Source organism: Bos javanicus, chromosome 1 (assembly GCF_032452875.1).
Source record: "Bos javanicus breed banteng chromosome 1, ARS-OSU_banteng_1.0, whole genome shotgun sequence".
NCBI lineage: Eukaryota > Metazoa > Chordata > Mammalia > Artiodactyla > Bovidae > Bos > Bos javanicus.
In genome coordinates this window covers 145,107,331-145,130,209 of record NC_083868.1, presented here as the reverse complement: position 1 = coordinate 145,130,209, position 22,879 = coordinate 145,107,331, and the positions used below count along the sequence as shown (strand labels likewise).

Here is a 22,879-nt window from a genome sequence, read left to right as displayed (position 1 = left end):
GAAGGAGTCCTGCATCTCGATGGTGCCTCTCGGATGGAGATGTCACAGGGCCTAACTGGCGACCTTACCGATCTGTGACCCTGGGCTCAAAAGGTGACAGAAACCGTAGCCGCATAGGCAGGAGGTGCCCAACTCAGGGCCCTTCCGAGAAAACCATGTTGTTCCGTGGCCTTGGCTCGTGTATGTGTGTGCATGTATGTGTGTGCTCGAGGCTCTGCGTGTCCATGGTCACACGTTGAGGCCACTCAGAAGCCACCCAGGGTTGAGCTCGGAGACCCAAGCCCTGAGACCAGGCCCCGGGCCTGGATGCCCCCGCCCCGCCTCGCACACCCCATCGGACACTCACCCTCATGCCGAATCCCACGCTGGCGTCCCCCGGCTCCCCCTTCTCCCCTTTCAGCCCGTTCATCCCGGGACGCCCCTGCAGCAGAGCACAGGGGGTTGGGGGCTGCAGGGTGCTGGCCAGCACTGCTGCATCGGCCCTGGGGCGCCGGCCCAGCAGCTCCTGTCCCCACCCAGGCCCTCCTCAGGATGTCTGTCCCTCTGGGGCCCGAGCTGCCTGTGAGCAGGGCTGCAGAGAGCCATGCTTGAGGGGTGGGTGGTCTCCAGGGGGAAGGGCAGCAATGGGGCTGTAGTCCACTCCCCTCTGGGCCCACTCTCTGCACGGGCCTGGGCTGACGCCTGCACCTGGCTTCAGACCCAGGGACCTACCGGCCGTCCAGGGAATCCGATCTCTCCCTTGTGCCCGGGCCGCCCATACGGACCCTGTAGGGGGACGGGGAGACCAGGTTTCAGGTAGGCAGGAACCAGACCCGTGTCTGGGGTCTCCCTCCTAATACCCTCCCCCCATTCAGAGGTGCAGCCAGATGTCAGCTCTGCTCCCTGCCCACCCAGCAGTCAGGCAGGCAGCAGTGCCCTCCGAAGCCTCCTGTGTGCTTTCACACCCAGCGCAAGTGTGTGCACTATGGGGAAGGCTGGTCTACTCACCGGAGGTCCTCGAAAGCCAGGCTCACCCTGAACAGAAAATCAGAGGCACCATTAGCTGGCTTCAGGTCACCCCCCCAGCAGGCAGCCCCGAGGGGTCCCTGTGTCCGTCTGAATTCCTGCAGTGGAGCCCAGGAAGGGAAGGAAAGAACTAGAGGGAGGGGGCTGTGGCTGGGGGTTGTGTCCTGGGCACGTGCACGGGGCACATGCCAGGGGTCCTGAAGCTTGGGGGGCCGGCCCTGCAGCCCAGGCTGGGGTTTGCGGGCCCCCCTGTAGGCCTGTCCCCAACAGCCTGCTGGTCTGGGTCCAGCTCTCCCCACGGCTGGGGGTCACCTGCTGGGAGCAGGGGACCCAGGGCACAGGCTCCCCAAGGGACCCACTCCTGAACCCAGCCATTCTTGGCTCCTTCCTGAGGAAGGAAGGCTGGACCCCAGCCCTAGTGGTGATGCCTCCAGAGGCTGAGGGCCAGCTGGGCACTGCAGGGGATGCAGCTCCCAGGGGTGAGGCCGAGGCCAAGAAACAAGGCCCCCAAGAGCCCCCAGCCCCTCTGCAAGGTGGGTTCAGCTGATGGGCAGAAGACAAAGGGCCAGCCAGGCCAAGGCTGAGCTGAGATTTAGGCTTTGGGGGTCCTCCCAGCAGGTTGGTGGGAGAGGAGCAAACGGGTGGGCGATGGACCAAGGCTGCAGAACTTTCTGGAAGTTGACCTGGAGAGGCTCCCATGCACAGGCAGGACCTGCCCCCTTAGGAGGACCCTCTGTGCCATCTCTATGGCCCCAGCCTGGACAAAGCCTCGCACTCATCCAGACACCCCTCACCTTGGCTCCTTTCTGGGCGGGGGTCAGTGCTCTGCCATCGGGGCCGAAGAATGTGCCCGGCTCTCCCTTCTCACCCTGGAATGGAGCGGCAGGTCAGAAGGCCAGCTCAGGGAAGAATGGGCCTCGCACCCCCCGTAGACTCCCCTTGGCACCAACTCGACACCCAAGGACAGGAAGCCATGAGTGGGGCCTCCACTGGTGCAGGGAAACAAGCAGAGGGAATGTACCAGGCACAGCCCCCGTCCCCAGGCCCCTCCCCACAGGCAGTCACCCAGTGACCCCAGACAGCCCCTTGGGGCTCCTCACCTTGGGTCCCGGGATGCCCTGCTGGCCTTTGGCGCCCAGGTCTCCCTTTGGCCCAGCTGGTCCCTGTGGGGAGACACAGAGGGCTGCCCGGAACGCCCCTGCTCTGGACCAGGACCCACAGCCCAGCCCCAGACGCCTGCCTGAGACCCCTGGCCAGACGGGGGCTCCTGCTTCAGTTCCTCGGCCTCATGGGCTCCCCCCACCCTCAGCGCTGGGAGGCCCCACGCCCCACCCCCCCAGAGGTACTCACGGGGAAGCCAGCGAAGCCTGCACGGCCCTGCGGAGAGAGGACAGTCAGGACTCCCTCCCGGAGAGGCTGCCCACGCCCAGCCCATCCCGGGGTGCATGTACCTCGGGGCCTGGCACGCTCGCCAGCACTCTCTGTCCACGGGTCAGCAGAGCCATGGAGAAAGAAGGAAGAGGGCCACATTTACTATGACGTTAGCCACAGAGACCCACAGAGAGTCAGCATAAAGGAAATCCTCCCAAGGTCCCCGAGATGAGAAGTGACGCCCCTTCCACCTCCGGGAGCCTGCCTCCCGCACCAAAGAAACTGCCCGGGACCCTGGGGCCGGGGGACAGTGCCCCACCCTGGGGGGACATGTCACAGCAGGAGCATGTGACATGCAGACAAACTGCATGAGCAAGGGGCAGCGGGGGGCAGCTCCAGAAGGCCCGACCTCCACCCGAGAAGCCCCGAGGAACCTGCAGAATGGGGCCCCGTGTCACTGGGGGTTGTCCCATGGGGGAGAACAGGTGGCCCTGATGACCGCAACCAGCCCTGGGGGGCCAGGCAGAGCATGTGCCCACCCATGCAGGTCCTTACATCCTGCTCCGACACATAGACGACAGGCCCTGGGGGTCCGGGGGGTCCCGGGAGTCCTGGCTGCCCCACTCCATCCTTCCCTGGGTCTCCCTGGAAGAGAAAGCCAGTGATCCACACTTGCGTTTCCTGTGGGGGGTGAACTGCAGCCCAGCTGGCACTTGGGAGGGCTCCCAGTGCCCACGGGGTGTGAGGAGGTGCCCGGGGGCTGAGCACAGTGGTCTCGAGAGCGACCCCCCACCCCAGGCAGAGCAGGCTCTGAGCCTGGATCCCCACCCCAACTCTCCAAGGCCACTTGGGTGGGCCTGGGGCAGAGGACAGCAGCCCTGGTCCCGCCAGGCACCGGCCAACCCGTCCATCAATTCCCACGACCCCCCACACTCACTTTCTCTCCCTGAGTCCCTTTTTCTCCTTTTGGTCCCTGTGGAGACAGAAAGGAAATAGTTTCTCATACACAGAACATGAGCCCCGCTTCCTGGAGACCCCAGGCCTCTAGGACTGGCCTTGAGTGAAGACGTGGAGTTTTTCTTCACTGACCAAGTGGGGCCTGGGGTGGGGTGTTAGCTATGCAGGAAACCCCTCTGGCAGCCTGGACCCCCACTCACATCCCCTGGAGCTGGGGTCTCTGGTCCCCGTGGGGACACTGAGATACACTCTGGGGTGCCAGCTCTCATCCCTGTGTGGTGACCTTGGGGCTGTCGGCCCCGATGCCCTTGGCGGTCACTTACCTGGGGTCCAACTGCACCCTCTCTGCCCGGGAGGCCGGGGAGGCCCGGTGCTCCGTCTGCTCCAACTTCTCCCTGCAGGGACGCAAGGACAGCATACATGTCAGCCAGGGCCCAGGGGACATTGTTTCCGGGAGCCACAGTGTCTGGGAGCTGGCCAGGCCGTGGTTTCTAGGGTGATTCAACCTGGTCAGCCTCCTCCAGAGCACCATGGGGGCAGGGGGCAGAGGCTTCTATGGCAGAGCTGAGATGGGAGGGAAAACCTGGGGCACCTGAAGCGGGTGGATTTGGGGGTGGTGGGAGGACGATGCTAGGCCTGGTGTGGACCAGCCAAGCCCTGACCTCAGCCTGGGGACCCCTCCCTGTCCCCAGACCAGAGCTGCTCACTATGGATTTCCTGATCCTGAGGAAATGTTCTTACCTTGCTCCCTGGTGGCCCCACAGCTCCAGGATCCCCCTGAAGTGGACAAAGGGTTTTGTGGGGTTGCGAGCGCTGCCCACCCGCTGGGTGGCACCCACCCCTCCTCCAGGGAACCACTCAGGTGGCTCCAGGCCACAGCCCCAGCTCAGATCTGAGGGCTGGGACCCTGTGCCCCCCGACAGGTGGAATCCCAGCCTGGATGGTGCAGCAAGCCAGGCCACTGCGCCCCTCTGAAGAACAGCTGCACTCGGGACTGTCACAACTTTAGAAAGGCAAGAATTGCATCCTCCTTAAAAAGCAATTCTTTGAACTGTCCCAAAGGCTTTCAAATCAAAGCAGAATGCTCCAAGGGACTGGGTGGCAGGTAGGAGCTGACAATCAGTGGACCCTGCACACCCGGGAAGGCTTGTGTGTGAGGGGTGGGGGCTCGCTGTCCTCCAGGGACAGAGGTGGGGGGCAGAGCCAAGTGAGGATGACCTCGAGAAGCAGCCAGGTTCTGCCCAGCGCCACCCACTGCCCTGGGCTGGGGGATCCTTCCCTGAGCCCCACTCCCTCTCCCCTATATCAGCACAGACCTCGGACATGTGGAGCCAAGGGTCTGGATCCCTGCAGTCAGAAAGATGGCAGGGCCACCGCCATCTTTACCCAGGCCACCCCTACCCCAGGCCTGGGCACCACTCCCCCATTAGATTTTCTTGTACTTTGCAAATTCCCCACAAGGAACTCCAGGCCACTGAACAGTGGCTCCTGGCAGCAGCGAGCACCCCCAGGCTAACAGATCTCTCACTGACCTTGACTCCGGGCGTGCCAGGCGGTCCCTGTGGGGGACAGAGAAGGAACAGGGCCCAGTCAGGGCTGCTCCTGCCCCTGAGGGTGCAGCCTTTCCCCATAAGAAAATCAGCCCCTCCCGTGCTCACAACTTTCAACAAACATGGAGGAAAACGGCATTTATCAACAGGGACCTGCACACCCGCATACTACCAGAAGTGGTCTGTTCTTGGCACCACCCTGCAGATGACGAGTGTTGAGTCACCCCAACACAAGGAGACTTGCACTTTATTAACGAGAAACAACGCTGCCATCCGACTGGCTGGTTCACCCTCACTCGAGGGTCTCCATCACTGAGGCCACGCAACAGCCCATGGACCCCTCCAGGGTCAAGGCGCACTGCAGCTCTGTCCCTGGATCTAAAGAGGGGACCCCAGCCCCTGCAATCTTGCCTGGTCACCTTGGCTCACATTTCACCTGATGCCAAGGCAGCCAACCACTACTGCCCCAAACTAAGCCTCTCTGCCGCATAAAGGGGAAGGTACCAACTTAAAGGGCAACACTGCTCCCCTCCCCAGTTAGCTTCTGTCCAAGTGAGGACCCTCAAGCGGTGGTGCGCAGTGCAGGAGGCCTGATCCGCCACCACCTCGCTGGGCTGAGACTCAAGGGCCCAGCTGGACACTGGTTGCAGGCCCCCAAGCACCCCCAGTGGGGTCTGTGCTGGCTCCTGAGGGAAAGGAGCCCCTTCTCTGCCCATCCCAGGTGTCCTGTCCCCTGGACGCGCCCCTTGCACGTCCGTCTGGTCTGGGCCCCTGTGATCTCTGGACACCAGGCTCTCAGGGGGACCTGATCCTGACGAGTGCACACGACGATGGCACGAGGTGGAATAGCGTAGGACTGGCCCCATCTGTATTTAGTTACAGTTCTGCTCAGGTCAAAAGCGTGCAGCCAAGTTACAGCCGTAAGGAGAGGGTGGGTGGGCGTTCCCAGCAAGAACCATCTGCAGGGCCCAGCCTGCCGTGCGGTCGTTCAGCTCCAGCAGCAGTGGCACTTCACACACTGGAGACCTAACTCCCTCCCGGCGGCCTGAGGCAGACAGCATCCTGGACACAGGCAGCTCGCCGCCCCTCGTGGCACTGCTCCTGGTCCCCACCAGAGGCCAGTCCCGGGGTGCCCTGCCCCCAGGAAGCCCCATCCCCAAGCTGACCAAGCCCAGCTCTGGTGCTCACCTGCAGCCCCTCGGCACCTCGGGCTGTTGACCATAAGGGGCTCCCGGAGCCTTCCATGTCGTCCTGGAGGAGAACACAGGGACCCTCAGGTCTGTGTCTTTCTCACAGGAAGAGACCTGGGCCCACCCCCGGAGAGGGTGGCTTCTCAGGGCGGGGGTCACCTGTTGTAGGGCTCCTGCTGGGTGGGGTCCTGGGACCCCAGACACGCTGGGCTATGAATGTCCCCCCATTCCACACTCTGAGGCCGACCCGCCCGTCCTGGGCGACACGGCCAGGGGCTCCCCTGTGAAGACTCCACCCCCGCCAGCTGAGACAAGCCCAGGTAGGGGCGGCGCCACTGTGGCCCCAGCAGTGCCGGTCAGCGTGGGTGTCCGATGGCACCGGGAGCCAGGAGCAGCGGGTACTCACAAACCCTGCGGCGAATCCTGGGCCCGGGGGCCCCGGGGGGCCAGGGGGCCCTGGTGGGCCTGCGGGTCCAGGGGCTCCTGCCAGGCCATGCTCCCCAGGAGCGCCGACGGGGCCAGGGTCTCCCTTGCTTCCCTGTGCAGGTAGAGAAAGTTGTCGCCCTCAGCTTGGGGTGTTGCTAAAACCCCAGGCACCCCAGCGCTCTGGGTGCCCCGCCCTCATCCTGCATATGCTTTCCTCTGAAAAGCCAGGGGACAAACAGCCCAGCAGGGGCTGCACAAATCCTATGGCACCTTTGTGCTGACCCCACGAGACCCTGTCCACTTAACGTGGAACCGCCACCGAGTGAGAGTCCCAGGCGGTGCCTGAGACGCTCCTCCAGGGCCTCAGAGCTCAGCATGCAAGAAGGGGAAGCTCCACTAGAAGGAGCAGGCAGGGGGGCGGTACCCCGCTACCATCGGGGAGTCTGAGGGGCAGCCACTGGAGCTCCTGCATCTCGCTCTAGACGCTCGCTCGCGTGCGCTCTCAACTCCGAGTGGCCCCCGCACCTGAGCATCTAATTCTAGGGCCTGGGGTCTCAGCTACAGTGGACCCGACCTCACCTCTGCTGCATTTCACCCCTGGCTGTGCCTTTTCCCTCCCTGGAACCCTCACCAGCTTTTCCTGGTTATCACTGGAGCCTGTCCCTGTGCATGCGTGCGTGCATGTGTGTGTGTTTACACACCTGCATTTCCATTTTGAAACCTGTCCCTCCCTCCAGGTTCCTCCTGACCGTCTGTCTAATCGCTTTCCAATCCCACCGCCATCCTCCCCTGCTCCCCACGGGTTTCCCCAGTGGATGGGGAAACTTCACCACCTAAGCAGCATCCTGGGGACAGGCGCTCACACCTGGGGAGGCTGTGGGTCAGTGCCCACTCATCCACCTCACACCTGGGGAGGCTTCAGATCAGCGCCTGCTGGTCCAGCTCACGGATGGGCTGGGGCCTCAGGGAGGGGGGCACAGATGTGGCCATGGGGGTGTGGACCGCCCGGGACCAGCTGAGTGTGAGAGCAGTAGGGACCTGCTCTGGACACACTAGGGTCCCAGCAGCAGCCCCCTCTCCCCTGCAGCTCCGCCACCCACAGTCTCCCCCACCGCAGGCCCCATCCCTCCTGCAACTCCCCCCCTGCAGCTCCTCCCCCATTCCCGAAGTCCCCCTCCCCCCTCAGTCCCCCTCCTCCCTGCAGCCTCCTTCTCCCCTGCATCCTCCCATCTCATGGCTTTGGCTGGGTTACCAGCTCCTGAGCACATCTGCTCTCACACCATCCCTAGACAGAGCTTGGGTGGAAAAGGTCTTGCAGGACAAACGTGGCACCTATGGCTGGGCAGTTCAGGACTGGACCCCACGATCAGTGCCTAGGGGTTGACTCTCCTGGCTGCCGTGCCCCCAACCCACACCCTTGCCCGGGTCCATCCCGCTCAGGTAGAACAGCAACACCAGGCTTCATCTGTACCTTGGGTCCTGGGGCGCCTGCCTCACCCTGCAGGAGGAAAGAGCAGTTACTCCACAGTCGGACCGGGAGCTTCATCCCAGCCCATCGACTTTTCTCTAAAACTTCCAGGGTCTCCTCGTTGCCCTCGCGCAACCCTGGCTCTTCCTGCCATTGTCCGCCCCCCACCCCCCACTTCAGATGGGAAAGGAGGCTCCGGGGGAGGCTCGGTCGGGGGGTCAGAGGTGACCTCACTGCCCAGTGGTGAACACCGCCCCCCACACACACACCCAGGAGGACAGTCCTTCTAGCTCAGTAGCTGCAGAACTCTGAGCACAGAGGGTTTCCCTAACACCAGCTCCTCTGCTGAGCCCCAGATAGCCGGTTCTCAGGAAGGATCGTGGGGAGCGTCGTCTCCATGTGACTGTGTGGGCTCCTCCCCAGATCCACCCCCCAAAGCCATATGGAAACCACAGGCCCGGTTACAGGTGTGCAGCCTTTAAGTTTCTCTGTTACTAATGCAACCAAAATACAAACTTGAAATAAAATGTTCAAACCAACTAAAGCATCAATATTCTTCAAAACCCTTAGGCCAATCACTGTTATGAATACATAGCATGAACAAGGTCCTGGGTTTTTACAGGAGCCCCGGCAGCTGGTTCCCAGCCAGCGAGAGAACCCAGGGCTCCCCGGCTGTCAGGCTGTGATGACCACAGCTCCCAGGTGGACTGAAGTCCTACGGCCCCTGGCCTGCCATTTCTCCTCCCCGGTGAGCTGGGGCATTGCCATCCAAACACCCACATGCTATGGAGCTAGGTCAGCACCCTGGGCGATGGGGGAGGGACTTACGAGGCTGCCTTTCTGTCCAGTCAGTCCTGGTTGTCCGTCTTTTCCTGGAGTACCTGGGGGTCCCTGGCAAGAGAGGAGGAGAGTGTGGGCAGATGGAATTCAGTCACTGAAAAGAATTCACGGGTCAGTAGATGACCATGTGCGTGTCCACAGGTTTCCTGGACAACACCTGAGATGCTCCTGGCCACGCTCTCGGGAGACCCGCCTACGGAGCACAGTTGAGGGCACTTGAATAACTCTGATTGGGTTTTTATTTATTTCTTCCACGTTTTTAGTTTAATTTGAACTGTCAATCAAACTGTGGAGGATAGTAGGGCGGCCAGCCCCACAGGGAGGGGGCAGCCTCAGGGGCTGAGGTTGGGTTGCTTGCAGACTCTTGGCAAAAGGTCCTCGGGCCTTCTGGAGGACAACACAAGACACTCAACTCTGTCCCTGAGCACGTTTCTGGTGACAGTCAGCCTGCAGACACCTGGTTCCTGTGACCCAGTCTCAACAGCGACGCTCCCGGGCCCCCGCCTGGCCACGGTGCAGGGTCCCCTGTGCTGGGGGCTAGGGCAGCGGAATCCTGAGGGCCCTGTGCACAGCGAGTCGCCCAAACATGGGCCCCTCTTGGCCCCGTTCTCCGGGCAGCAGGGCCCACTCCTGCCCCATGAAAGTAACCCCTGGAAATGGCCTCTGCCAGGCCAGCTGACCTGCGTGTGGCCAGGGAGGTGAGCGGCCTTGCGTACAGTCACCTGCAGCTTGGCACCCAGAACCACGCGGCTGCCCACTTGGGCCCCTCCCACACAGAGGGGCCCAGAGAAAGGAGCCCCCCAGGAGGATGTGGGGGGTGGGGAGTACAGAGCTGTTGAAGGCGACGTGTGCCCACATTCACTGTCCCTCGCAGGCCTGGACGTGAACAAGGGTGGGCGAGAGCAGGCAGGCTTACCGGGGGCCCTGGCCGCCCAGGCGGCCCGTCCCTCCCAGGCACGCCGGGCAGGCCTGCGGGTCCAGGGACGTCCGAGCTGTTCATCCCGAAGCGGCCTGGCTCTCCTGGCAGGCCTGGGACGCCAGGGGGCCCCGGGGGGCCGGGGAAGCCGCGAGGGCCCTGGACATGGAATAACACAGCATGGTCACTGCACACAGCACCGGCTGCAGGGTGCCCCGCCAGGCCTCACACCGCACCACAGGTTCCACTGGCGCTTGGGGACAGCAGAGTCACGACCACCACAGCCCAGGGACACTCACGCGGAGGCTCTCCAGGTCACCGCCAAAACCGGATCCCTCCATGTCGATGAAGGTCTGAGGAGAGAGACTGAGTCAGAAGGGGCCCAGGCCGTCCACCTCCAGTCACTGGTAAGGCAGCAGCCTGGTCAGCGCTGGGCTTCCCTGAGCATGGCCCCTCACTGACAGCCATGCAGGACTTTCCTGCTGACCCCCAGCCCCACTGCATAACAACCCCCACAGGGGCAGGAGCTGAGTCTCTGGGCCTGGACACCCCGGGGAGGCCGGGTCTGGACTGAGCAGCATGGCCTCAGGAAGCTGAGGTCTGCAGGTGGGCGGGAGGCCCCTCTGCTGGGACAGGGCCGACACTGTAGGAGAAGCAGGACTCACCAGCCTGTCGGGTTTGAAGGAGGGCCCTGGGGGCCCCGGAGGCCCCTGGGGTCCTGGGGGTCCCCTCGGTCCGACTCCAGGATCCCCCTGTGAACAGAAGACCCAGTTATACCAGGGTGCGTGTCCCCACATTGGGTCAGGGCGGAGAACAGCACAGGCCCCCCACACCCATCCTGGTTACCACTCACCTTCTCGCCCTTGGGGCCCACGTCTCCTGGGGTCCCTGGGAAGCCCGGTGGCCCAGTGTCCCCCTGGAAGACAGAGGCCAGGCGGCTTGGTCAGGAGAAGGCCCTGCGCCTTGTCCCCGGCCGAGCCACCACCAATACATGGCTTTGTGTCCACAGAGCAGTGCAGAGCAGACAGGGGCGGGTCCCTGGGGCGGTGGGGACGTCATGGGGGCTGCAGGTGGGCACCACCGACCTCAGAGATGTGAGCCCTCCAGGGAGTGGCGCCCCACAGGGGTGACCACAGTGTCTCGTGCACACAGGCTGGAGGGCAGCACCCTGCCCGTCACGCGCGTGCTGTGGGGGCACCGAGGACAGGAGAGCCGCCTGTGCACTGCCCGGGTGAGTGGGCTGAGGTCGAGCGGCCTAAATTGCCCTCAGTGTGACTAAGTGTCCACGCCCAGGGCTCTTCTGATTCGAGGCCCAGTGCACCCTGATCCGAGAGCTAGTTAATCCAGTCATTGGACCCTGGATTCCACATACACACACACACACACACACACACACACACACACGCATCCCGCTCTGCCGAGGCCCCCGCCACGACTGAGCTGAGCTCCAGTCTCAGGTGGGAAGAGGCTCCTGCAGGACGTTCCCAAGCCCTGCCCCTCCTGAGTCTCTCTTGAGGCTGTGAGTCCCCCTTAAACCCAGGAGCCTCCCCAGGCCTCCTCATCACCGTTCGCTGGTCTGTTGTTTCCTAAATCTTTATCCGAACCTTCATGAGTCATTTTACTCTGCTTCTTGGAAATAGCATTCGATCATTTTAAAAATCCAAACAAACTCCGACCCATGAGCAGGCAGACAAGCCCGCCGTTCCTGCCGCGAGCGTGTCTCGTCTTTTCCACGTGCCGTGTCCCCCACCCACACCCAGGCTGCTCCTCTGTCGTCTGTCGTCTCCTCTAGAATCTGAAGCTTTACCTTTCATTTCTTTCCTTTCCTTTTCTTTGTTCCTAGTAGTCTACATGTCTCAATACACCTGCTTAAATGTATGTTTTTCTATCAACAGTTAAACTTAACATTTTGTTAACAAAAAGTAAGTTTCATTTTCAAAATATTTTGAAATCTCTCCAGTAGGTTGAGTTCAAAAAATCCCAGGGGTGGGGAGGTGGAGAGCCAAAGGCCTCCTGCAAGCATCACAGATAATACAGGTTCTGAAGGAAAAGACAACATACGGGCTTCCCGTCTTCACCAGGATCACCCTGGAAGGCAGGAGAGAACCATTAGTGACAGAAAATTACAGCCCTGACCCTACCCTGAGCTGAACATGGAAATGGACTCCAGCCCCCCAACCACCCCCCAGTGTGCTGACTCCCACGGGGCTGGGAGTTTTCTGTCTGTCCAGGGCACTGCATCCGCACCCCCTGGCCCCACCCCTGCTCCACCCAGGGAAGGAGACCGCAGTCTGGGCCCAGGACCCAGCACCACCCCCGCCCCGACCTGCCCAAGCCCCACCCCCAGCTAGACAAAGGGGAGACGGTACTCACAGGCTCACCGTCCCTTCCAGGGGTGCCGTCCTTCCCCGGGGGTCCCGGGGGCCCAGGGGGTCCCTGTGGTCCAGAAACAGGCTGTGCCTCATGGCTGTCTATGGCTGGGCCTGCAGGACCCTGGGGGCCGATGGGGCCAGGGGGGCCCTGAGCGCCAGGCTCTCCCTTTTGCCCCTTCAGGCCTCGCTGAGGACAAAGAGCAAAGGGTACAGGCTGGGGAGGGAGGTGCACACACACTCACCTGCATCCCTGGCTTGGCCCAGGTCACACAGAGGGCACAGACAGGCAAGGGGACGTGCAGAGTGGCCGTGCTTGCGGACACACATGGTGGGCTGCCACGGTGGTGCGGTCACGTCATCACCTTCCCCGCCCACGTGCTCTGACTGGGGGCCTCCCCAGCTGAGGATGCCCAGTACTGCCAGAGACCCTGAGTGCGGGTACAGGAAGGGGCACAGAGGGCAGGCAGGAGCCAAGAGCTCCACCAGGGTCCCCAGGGAGTAGGACCCCAGGAAGTGGGGTCCCAAGGAGCAGGACTCCAGGGAGCAGGGTCCCCTGGGAACAGGTCAGGGGCACTGACTGCGCTGGGGGCCCTGTGGTTCTGGGTCAAGGAAGCCTCACCTCTTTCACGCTGCTCCCAGGGCTCCAAACACTCTCATCCCACGTGCCAACTGTGCCCAAGCTGGGGAGGGTCTGAGCTGGGGGAGGCAGAGGTGGCCGTCAGACCCTATGCAGGGCTGCCTGCCCACCTGGCGCTCAGCCCCAGCCGGGTTCCCCGAGGATACACTCTTCTCCAGATGAACCATCTGAGGGTTGGTGGCACCCCCACGACCCTCCTGCCCTGAGCGCCAGGCATCTCCTGGGAGTGGGAGCCTCTGAGAACCTGACCTACATGTGGGAAGTCAGCACTGTTCTGTGCGGTGACCCAACCCAGGTCTCCGTGGGCCCAGCCTTGTCCTTGTGGCTTCTCTGGGGAGACGGTGATGGTGCGCACCCCGGGACCTATCGGGGGTCTGCCCACAGGCCAGATCTGGTCAGATCCAGCCTCGGCCCGAGCCAGGGACGGTTCCCACAGAACTCAACAAAACACACAGAAGAGTGGATGTGGAGTGAGCACCCGTGGCACGGATGCCCGCAGCGTGGACGTTCTCCGTGTGGACGCCCACAGTGTGGACCCCTGAGGTGTGGATGCCCGACCCCGACACCTCACCCTGCTCGTCTCCCGGCCCGTCTGCGGTTCCTCTCCACTGGGTATAGGATGGTGCCCCTGCTTTGTGATGGACAGCACTTTTGGGGTGAACTTTGAGGCTCTTTCCCTAAAGCTGTCACCCGACATGTCAGCATCATGGAGCCAGTTAGAAAAGGGGATTCAAGCTGCGCTCTGACGTCCTGCCTCCTGAGGGTCTGCCCTCGCCGGGTCCTGATCACATTCTGACAGAGCTGGATGCTGAGCCTGGGGCTGGTTGGGACCTGGGGCCTGTGGGCTGACCGTGGACTGGCCCACTCAGGAAGGGCTTGCCTTTCCAGGGTCCCACAGCGCTGAGGGCCACCTGTGCCCTTGCCAGAAGAAACTGGGGTCACGATCTCTGTGCCCATGACCCCTGTGCCCACCTGCAGCCACCTCTGGATTTGTCTTGCTCAGTAAGGGAGCCACCCAGTGCCTGCTGACCAGTTGACCACTAGAGGGCCCCCACACTGCCTGAGATGGCCCAGGGAGGAACCCTCCCAGGCGTTCAGTGTGGTTTAAGGCGAAATTAAAATCCTCGCCTCAGAAAACATTTAAAAGCACCAAAACATGGCTCAGAGAAAGTAAAGACCTAAATAAGCCAAAGGAGACAGATCTCTGAGTGTGGGGTCAGAAAACTGGACATTAGCTGACGTCCAGGTGCGGCCCCACGCTGACCGCATGGTGAGTGAGGATCTGAAATCCATACAGGGTAAAAAGCACACAGAACACAGAAGTGGATTCGCGAAGCAAGAGCAAGGCCGGAGGATCCACATCACCTGGGCCAGGCTCATCCTAAAGTGGTCAGCCCCACGTGAAACGACAGGGTCCCTACAGAGCAGAGTCCAGACACGCGCACACACGCGCACAGCCGTGCTCAGCAAAGGCCCCGGGGTGACGCAGAGGTGGGGAGACAGTCCTTCCAGCAAACGTGTTGAAGCCGCATCCGTGGGTCAGAGCCCCAAGTGAAACCTAAAACTGTGCCAGCCTCTCAGACATGACGCCAACACTGAGACCCATAAGGACAGACTGATAGGGGGGCTTTCCTGGAGGTCCAGCGGTTAGAGCTCACACTTCCATTGCAGGGCCGCATGTTAGTCCCTGGTCAGGGAACTAAGATCCCACAAGCCGTGCGTGCATGCTAAGTCACTTCAGTGATGTCCGACTCTTTGTGACCCTATGGACTGTAGCCCATCAGGCTCCCCTGTCCATGAAATTCTCCAGAAAAGAACACTGGAGTGGGCTGCCTTTCCTCCTCCAGGGGATCTTCCTGACCCAGGGATCGATCCTACGTCTCCTGCGATTCCTGCACTGCAGGCAGATTCTTTACCGCTGTGCCACTGGGGAAGCCCCACAAACCAAGAGATGGGGCAAAAAATAAAAGTACAAACAGATACATCTAATCTCATCAAAGTTACAAGCTTGCACTCTTCTAAGTCACTTAACAAAATAAGAAGGTGAGCTCAGGCTGAGAGACTCTCCGGCAGAGGAGGCGTGTACAGAGCATACGAACTCTCAGCAGAGGTGCGCCCAGTAAAACGAAGGCGTGAGGTTGGGACAGATTCCTCACGAAGGAAGACACAGGCACAGCTGGTGCGCCCACAGGAAGATGCTCCACGGTGCTCATCATCAGCAGGATGCAAAGTAAAGCCAAGGAGACACGGCCACACCGCTGTCGGGACGGGTACAGCAAAAGGGCCGAGTGCCAGGCACTGGGGGACCCACATCCCAGGGAGGTTACATGGGCAGCTGCCATGGCAGTGTGTGGCAGTTCCCTGTGACACACACTCCTGCCACTCCACCCAGGTGCTGACCCGCGGCAGATGGAAGCATGTGGCCATGGACCCTGCACACAAACCCCACGGCCACCTTTCTGTAACAGCCCCAAGTGCCCACCTACCCAGAGAAACTCTACTTGGCCACAAGATGGTGACTCTCAAAGCACTGATGCTGAGTAAATGGGTCAGACAAAGTCCTGGATTCCCTTTAAGTAAAATTTTAAGTGCCAACATCTGTAGCGACAGAGCAGGTCAGTGGCTGCCCGGGAATGGGGGTGCGGAGTGGGGCGCCTGCAAAGGGGCTGACAGCGCCTTCACGTCTTGCCTGAGGCGATGGTTTCAGGGGTGGACACGTAGGCTGAAACTTCTCAAATTTTGTGTTTCAAATATGTGTAATTTCACACACTACTATGTATAAAATAGATAACCAACAGGGACCTACTGTATAGCACCGGGAACTCCACTCAACATTCTGTGATAACCTATATGAGAAAAGAATCTGAAAAAGAATGAATGAATGTACACGGGTGACTGAGTCACTGTGCTGTATACCCGAAATTAACCCGACAACGTACATCAACTCTACTTCAATAAAATTACAAAAATGTGTGGTTTATCATATGTCCATTATACTTCAAAGCAAAGGCAAACCGAAAAATAAAGCCAGACCCGTCATGGAGCTATCAAGGGGTCTGGGACGGCCCTGACTGGGGCCCCAGGCAGCAGAGCATAGCAAAGCAGGGGTGGGGCACGCGCCTCAGTCGCGAGGCTGGGGCTCTGGCAGTACCCTAAGTGGCTCTGACAAACGTAACAAGACCACAGCGCTCCGATCACGGGGTATGAACAGAGGGACCTGACCACAGCGGTCAATTCTCTCATCTGTTCTTTCCTGCTTCTAAGTTGGGTGCATCAAGCATGTGATATTTCAGTAATTTTTAAAAGTGATAAATGCTCTTCTCCAAAATAAAAAAAAAAACCTATACAATTTTCTAGACCTACTAAGTGTTGCAAACAGAGCTCTACTGTGTCTCCCTAAGACGCCGGTTACCCACCAGACACGGACCTGGGCACCGCTGTGAGGGACTTCAGAGATGTTGGCAACTGAGGAGCTGACGTTAAGGTGGGGAGAGTGTCCTGGGTTATCGGGTGGAACCCAGTCATCACACGAGGCCCCCAGACGAGGAGGCAGGAGGGGAGGTCCGGGACCTAGAGCAGGAGAAGGACCCTCCCCCCCGACAGGGCTGGGCCAGGACCGGAGGAACACGGTGGTCTCTGGAACCTGAGGACGACCCCTGGCTGGCAGCAGTGAGGACCCGGAGCCTCAGTCCTGCAGCCACGGGGAGTGGGATCCTGCCAGGCCCCTGAGTGGGAGGAAGCCAGTCTCCCCGGAGGGAAGGCAGCCATGGGCATGGTCCAGGGCAAGCTTCCCCCCGAGACGCTGAGGGAGCCTCCAGCCCTGCCACGAGAACCAACTCCGTGGGCACCTGTCACACTGCAATGGGCGGCTATGCACGGGCACGGAGTCCACTTCCCAGTGTGCCCCAGGCGTCCAGGCCTGAGCACCCTCTGGGCCCAAATGCTGCCCAGCTTCACAGAGGTCCAGTCAGAGGCGCCTTTGCCTCCCTCAAAACCAGCTCCCGTGTTCTCCTGGCGACCCCCTGCCCCCAGGCTGGGGAGTGGCAGCACCCTCAGGATGGTCCTGTGACCCCCAGGAAAGCAGGAAGTGAGAAACGACACAGGGAGACCACGTCCATGGGGCAGCAACGGGGCAGGGTGGGTGCAGAGCCCCCAGCAGTGGGGCATCCATGTGACAGATGGGAGCCCCTCACCTGCCACGCACACGGGCCCACATACTGCCTGCACATGCACACAGCAGGGACACGCACACACCCGGGACACGCACACACCAGAGACATGCATAGACCAGTAACACACCAAGGACACGCACGCGCCAGGGACACGCACACGCCAGGGACATGCATAGACCAGTAACACACACACACCAAGGACACGCACACACCAGGGACATGCATAGACCAGTAACACAGAGACCACTAACATGCACACATCAGGGACATGCACACACCAGGGACACGCACACACCAGGGACACACACACACCAGGGACATGCATAGACCAGTAACACACACACACCAGGAATGTGCACACACCAGGAATGTACACACACCAGGAACACGTGCCGTGAACACACACAGCCACGAACACGCACATACCACTAGTACACACACACCCCACCTCGGCAGGCTTTACCTCCTAATGAAGACGCTGTGGTTGACTCCTCTACTTCCTCAGTTCTCAAGTCCTCCTCGTTGCCGACTCCAGCCAAGGGTGGAGAAGTGACCGGAGGAGCCTCGGGGAGCCTGGGCCCCAGGGGCGCACCCTGGGAGGAGTGGGAAGCAGCTCCATTATTCAGTGACACGTGTGGCCCACATGCTGCCAGCTTTACACACATTTGGTTGTAAAATGAGATTTTACAAAAGTTAAGAAGAAACCATCAGGGACTCCATCTTAGAAAAGAAGAAACTCCAGGCCCCTCCAGGGTCGTTTTCTTCTGAGCAGCTCACACGGTGGGGGTCTCCTCGCCCTGAAGCCCCCATACCTGGAGGGATGGACAAGAGCCTACCCTCCCTCATCCCCCATTCAGAGCCCAGGACGGCCCCTCGGAACTCAGGCAGCCTTGGCTCCTGCCTGTGGTCTTGACAGTGACGGACACGAGGCCATCACCATGCACCAGAGGGGTGGTCGCATGTGTCCTCAGTGAGGGTCCTGACCCGGCACCAAGGCCCAGTGATTCCACCTGCCCCCCATCCCAACCCAAGGGATGAGGCTGACTCTGCCCTGAAAACTCTATTCCCTGTCCCCAGAGAACCTGGGGCTTCTAGGGCTATGCCCTGAAAACCCACTCCAGTATTCTTGCCTAGAAAATCCTGTGGACAGAGGAGCCTGATGGGCTGCTGTCCATGGGGTCGCACAGAGTCGGACATGACTGAAGCGATTTAGCATGCATGCATGCATTGGAGAAGGAAATAGCAACCCACTGCAGTATTCTTGCCTGGAGAATCCCAGGGACAGAGGAGCCTGGTGGGCTGCCATCTATGGGGTCGCAGAGTCGGACAAAACTGAAGCAACTTAGCAGCAGCAGCCCTGAAAACTCACTTCCTTGCCCTGGGGCCCTCGGGGCTTCGAGGGTGAGTGCACAGGTAAGATGCTTCCTGCACTCCCTGTCTGCACTCAGCACACACTCCCTGGGGATACTGCTCCGGAGACGGTGCTGTCCACGTGCACGGAACCAGTGTCCCCATGAGGCTCGTCCAAGGGTGAGCAGTCCCCGGGGCAGACACAAGGCCTCCCTTGCAGCCAGAACCCTCTGATGTGGGCGAGGTCCTCAGGGACCCCACGTCAGTTGGTCACGCTGACACCCCAGACCCCCTGCGTGTGGGAGAGCGGAGGCCTGGAGAACCACGGAGGGCGCACGGAGGGCGCTGAGAGACTGAGCGTGTCCAGGGCCAGGCCAGGCCTGCACAGCGGCTCCCGCATGGCCCCTCCGACCCCTCCCCGTGGCCTCCGCCGGGTTTTGTGGAGCTGGAGCTGGCAGGGGCAGCCAGCTAGTTAGCACACTGCAGGCTGATAACTCCCTCTCTGACCACCCCCGCCCCCGAATCTGTTGAGAGACTGCATGGCTGCAGCACTTGATGCCTTGGCACCAGCATGGTGGGGACACTGCTGTCTCCGTGGTTTGTGCCCGGGGCCCCTGGGTAGACAGCTGAGGAGAGGACAGGCCACGTGACAGGCAGGGATGCTGTGGATACCACCCACTGACACCTTCCAGGGGTCTGCCAGGCGCCAGAGCCAGTGCTGCTCTAGCAAGTGAAAAGCCAGGGAGGCCCCAGTGCCCCTGGAATCAGGGGGTCCACTGACCACTCACCCCAGGGCAGCTCAGCACTCCACCTTGTCATGGCCCCGGGACGCCCGGGCCCTGGAGGACATGACCCTAGGGGTGGAGTGGGGGTGGGACACACGGTGGGTCCAGATGGGAGAAGGGGGCATCCTTCCCGAGATGCCCCAGCCTGTGTGCTACTCCAGGCAGTGGGGGCCACACAGCAGGGTCACCCCTGGGTCCCCCATGGCCCCGAGAGCCGACAGGAGATGCAAACAGACACGCAAGGAAGGCCTGGGCCAGCCCCCAGGCTGGAAGGGACATTCCCTCCCAGGAGAGAGCACAGATGGGAAGGTGCAGCCCTGACTCAGCCTGAGTCCAGTCCCCATCTCCAGCAAGAATTTGTCCTGAGAAGTCGCACACACGTGTGCACAGGTGTGCCTGCCCGACGCCTCATCCACAGGCCCCAGCACTCACCAACTCCTCCCGGAGATGCTCCTGGGTCTCCACGAGCCCGCTGCCCAGGTCTCCGGACGCCTGTGGGGTTGACAGGAAGCAAGTTGATGGCTGAAGCCCCCAGCCCCTCGGAGCTCAGGGTCAGGGGGAGGGCAGGCCATGAGGAGGTCAGCCAGTCATCGACAAGGCTCGTGTCCATCAGACTTCTTAGGATGAATGGCTTTTAGGAAACCAATGTGGCCCCTGGCCAGACACCCAAAGACCCGCTTGGAGGGTATCCCTTCCTCTCCTGTCCCGGGACACTATCCTGGGAAACGGCCAGGAGGGGAGGCCCCGAACAGGGACCCTCGGGGCTGGGACATGGCTGCAGATCCCACTCCCTGGGCCAGTCACTGCATGCGGCTGGATCGTCTCCCAGTTCACAGTGCTGGGCTCACAGGAGCTGCTGGGACCTGGGGCCACCCCGGGGACACAGGTCTTCTGCCTATCTGTCCTTCACACAGAGAACCGGTGTGTCTTCTGCCTTAGGCCCCACGGACTGTGTGCATGCATACACGTGACCGCACACACACACACTTTTTGCTCTGGCAGCCACCAGTGATGCTATCACCCAATGGGCTCCCCAGGCATGATATTTAACTCTTATGTTCTATGCATGTTTCTATGTGGAAAGTTCCAGGCAAGGGAGGCTCACCTGGGGGTCCCCAGGGTGACGTTATGGGCAGTTAGAAACGTGATCATGGGTAACATCCACCCAAAGTGGCAACTGTCAAAGACCTCTCTGGTCCCAATCATTTTGGGGCTTCCAGGAAAGGCCCACCACATCCTGGCCTGGGCCCCTCCTCCCACAGAGCAAAGGGGAGGAAGGAGGAGGGGGCCCCCCGCCTGAGCAAGGCAGTGGCCACTCACCCCATCATCATCGTCGTCCTCGTCCTCATCCTGGCACTGCCGGGGGCTCACCTGAGGATCCCTGCGCAACCTCAGCTCTGAGATCAGACCCTGAACACAGAGGGAGGGAAGGGTCACCAGGGGTCCTGGGACAGAAGACCCCCAACTCAGGTCGGGCCCAGCTCAGAACCAGGCATGTCTGAGGTCAGGTCCAGCAGAGACACCGCAGGGGGTGATGTCACAGCAGGTGACATCACCCACTCCCTCTCTCTTCCCAAGGATGCTCATCACCCTCTGGGTGGTGCCACGCACTCCCTCATGTGGTCCCGGCGCTGCACCGGGCGCCTGGACACAGCATGAGCAGAGAAGAGGTCATCGGCGTGCAGTGTCCCCGGAGGCAGCGTCCCCTCGGGGCGTGAAGTGGACGGCACTGGGCAGGGGTAGGTCGGGGGCGGCAGGCACCTGCTGGGCAGTGTCCTGAACCATGAGTGTGGACAACTGCCTGTGGAGAGGACTGGGATCCCCACTCCAACAGGAAGTCTGAGGCAGGGCAGGGCCACGGGCAGCTGGGCTAGCATGATGGCCAAGGACCTCAGCCCAGCCACACCGAGGCCTCTACTGCAAGGCGTCCTGCTCCCAGAGGGCGACGCGACCGCACGTTCTGAATCGTGGTCGAGATCTCGGGCCCATGTGTGAGGCCACAGGATCCAGGCCTTTGGTGTCCTTTCTAGAAGCTGTCCTGCCTGGAGGTTCTGAGTGTTCACAAATGTTTTTTTGGTATTTCTTTTGTTTTCTACTTAACATCTTCATCCATGGGGATGGATCACTGCATCTTCTAAACAGAGACCACACTGCGTTGCTTCTGAGAGGCACATTTTCATAGCTCTTAAAAACGGGCCAGCCTAGGTCAGGAGCTGGCACACTCCTGGGTGAAGGGCCAGTGGTGACTGTTTTCAGGTCTTTGTCGCTGCTGCTCTGCAGCTGTGTTGGGACGTGAACCAGTCTGTGGACACTGGACGCAGCTGCTCCAACCAGACTGTGTGGGACACTGAAACGTTCACACATCACAAAATAGTCTTGTTTTTTTCCAACCACTGGAACTCGTAAAAGCCCTTTGAGGTTGCGGGCTGTACAAAGACAGGCAGCGGGTGGGATGTCCTGGGCCCGCATGCTCACTCGACCAGCTTATGGTTTTTCCTCTAAGTGCCCTGCAGACTCCCTTCATCACTGACCTCCATCTCATGGCCCTCCTGCTCGCACATGACATCAAGCGACTAACACCCCGAGTGTCCCCAAGAGCCCTCGCCTGAGGGCTCCACTCCTATCTCCAGGCTCAGCTCAGGCCACCTCCTCCAGGAAGCCCTCTTGGACTCCCTCCCAAGGATCAGCACCTCCAGGCCAGGTCTGCCCAGCTCCATATTCCCCCCTGCATCTCTGCTTCCACTGATAGTGAGGTCTGCGTGTGAACATGTCATGTTTGTGGCACGTGTGCAAATGGATATGCGCATGTGTGTGTATGAGTGTATAAATGCGTCATGCAGGTATGCACATAGTTATGTGCGCACCTGTATCCATGTACTTGTGTGTATGTGCCCACGTGTGTGCATGTTCAGGCATAAACACCTGCTCCTGGGAGGCGAATGAGGTCAGCGGCCCAGGTACGGGCTGAGGGAGGCCCCGCATCCCCCAGCTACCACGAAGTCATTGTGTCCCCAGTACAACTCCCAGCCAGGCCTGTGAGGAGAGGAGGGGCCGAGCGCACAGGTGGGGGGCAGGCAGGTGACTTCAGCCCCACAGCCCACTATGACACCCCTTTTCTCAAGCAATCTAGAGGGCTGACCTAGGAGTAACTTTGGTAGTCCACTGTTGGGCTTCCCAGTGCTGCCCCGCCTCACCAGCCGATGGGGGAGGGGGCACCGAGTCACCAACGATGGTTTCCTACTGCTGGTCAGTCTCCGTAGGCAGCGAGAACAGTGCCCGCTGGTGGAACCACAGGCCATCTTTACCGTTTTTTTTCCACTTTCCCACAGCTCATTCCAGAAGCTCAAGGGCTAAAGTGCCTGTGGCTTAGTGGTCAAGGCCCATCTTGCCTGGGGAGCCGGCAGCTCTGACCCCAACACCATGCCAGGAGGCGGCTCAGTTCTCAGATGCAGGATGCCCAGAGGTTCCAGAAGGTTTCTGCAGGACGGCCTGGAGAGGCCTCCAGGGGAAGCTGACAGCCCAGGGGGTGGGGGCTGGTGGAGAGTGGGACAGGGTCAGCTCTGCTGTCCATGGCCCGTCCTCTGGCTGGCGGGTGGTTGCACGGCAGGGGCGAGGCGGCCGTATCTTCCCAGAGGTGACCGGGCACAGAAGCGCTGGCTCCGTCTGAGGTCACCCCTGGCTCCAGCTGAACCAGAGCAGATGCTGCGGCCACAGCTGAGCCCAGCTGCTTCTGCCCCTTCATATCCAACTCCACCCCTGCCTCCCTCAGTCCCCTGTCACTGCCCCCCAGGGCAGAATGCCACTGTCTTTTTTGGGATCTTGAACCATCCAGCAGATCCC

The 22,879-nt window shown here is 60.9% G+C and overlaps 1 protein-coding gene across 6 annotated transcripts in view; it reads right to left on the bottom strand.

The window, feature by feature from the left end:
* The window catches only part of COL18A1 (collagen type XVIII alpha 1 chain), a 94,355-nt gene that overhangs the window by 10,294 nt on the left and 61,182 nt on the right, over positions 1-22,879 (bottom strand). For all 6 annotated transcript variants that reach the window (XM_061423602.1, XM_061423581.1, XM_061423592.1 and 3 more), the window contains 26 exons: positions 20,360-20,449; positions 19,472-19,531; positions 17,368-17,497; positions 12,715-12,791; positions 12,097-12,282; positions 11,785-11,811; positions 10,577-10,639; positions 10,389-10,475; positions 10,023-10,076; positions 9,724-9,882; positions 8,796-8,858; positions 7,971-7,997; positions 6,480-6,611; positions 6,072-6,134; positions 4,866-4,892; positions 4,075-4,110; positions 3,657-3,728; positions 3,314-3,349; positions 2,932-3,021; positions 2,457-2,486; positions 2,356-2,382; positions 2,106-2,168; positions 1,800-1,874; positions 988-1,014; positions 712-765; positions 347-421 (listed from right to left, as the gene is read on the bottom strand). In XM_061423602.1, coding sequence (XP_061279586.1) covers positions 347-421; positions 712-765; positions 988-1,014; positions 1,800-1,874; positions 2,106-2,168; positions 2,356-2,382; positions 2,457-2,486; positions 2,932-3,021; positions 3,314-3,349; positions 3,657-3,728; positions 4,075-4,110; positions 4,866-4,892; positions 6,072-6,134; positions 6,480-6,611; positions 7,971-7,997; positions 8,796-8,858; positions 9,724-9,882; positions 10,023-10,076; positions 10,389-10,475; positions 10,577-10,639; positions 11,785-11,811; positions 12,097-12,282; positions 12,715-12,791; positions 17,368-17,497; positions 19,472-19,531; positions 20,360-20,449 — 1,830 coding nt within the window. The remainder of the gene's footprint in view (positions 1-346; positions 422-711; positions 766-987; positions 1,015-1,799; positions 1,875-2,105; positions 2,169-2,355; positions 2,383-2,456; positions 2,487-2,931; positions 3,022-3,313; positions 3,350-3,656; positions 3,729-4,074; positions 4,111-4,865; positions 4,893-6,071; positions 6,135-6,479; positions 6,612-7,970; positions 7,998-8,795; positions 8,859-9,723; positions 9,883-10,022; positions 10,077-10,388; positions 10,476-10,576; positions 10,640-11,784; positions 11,812-12,096; positions 12,283-12,714; positions 12,792-17,367; positions 17,498-19,471; positions 19,532-20,359; positions 20,450-22,879) is intronic.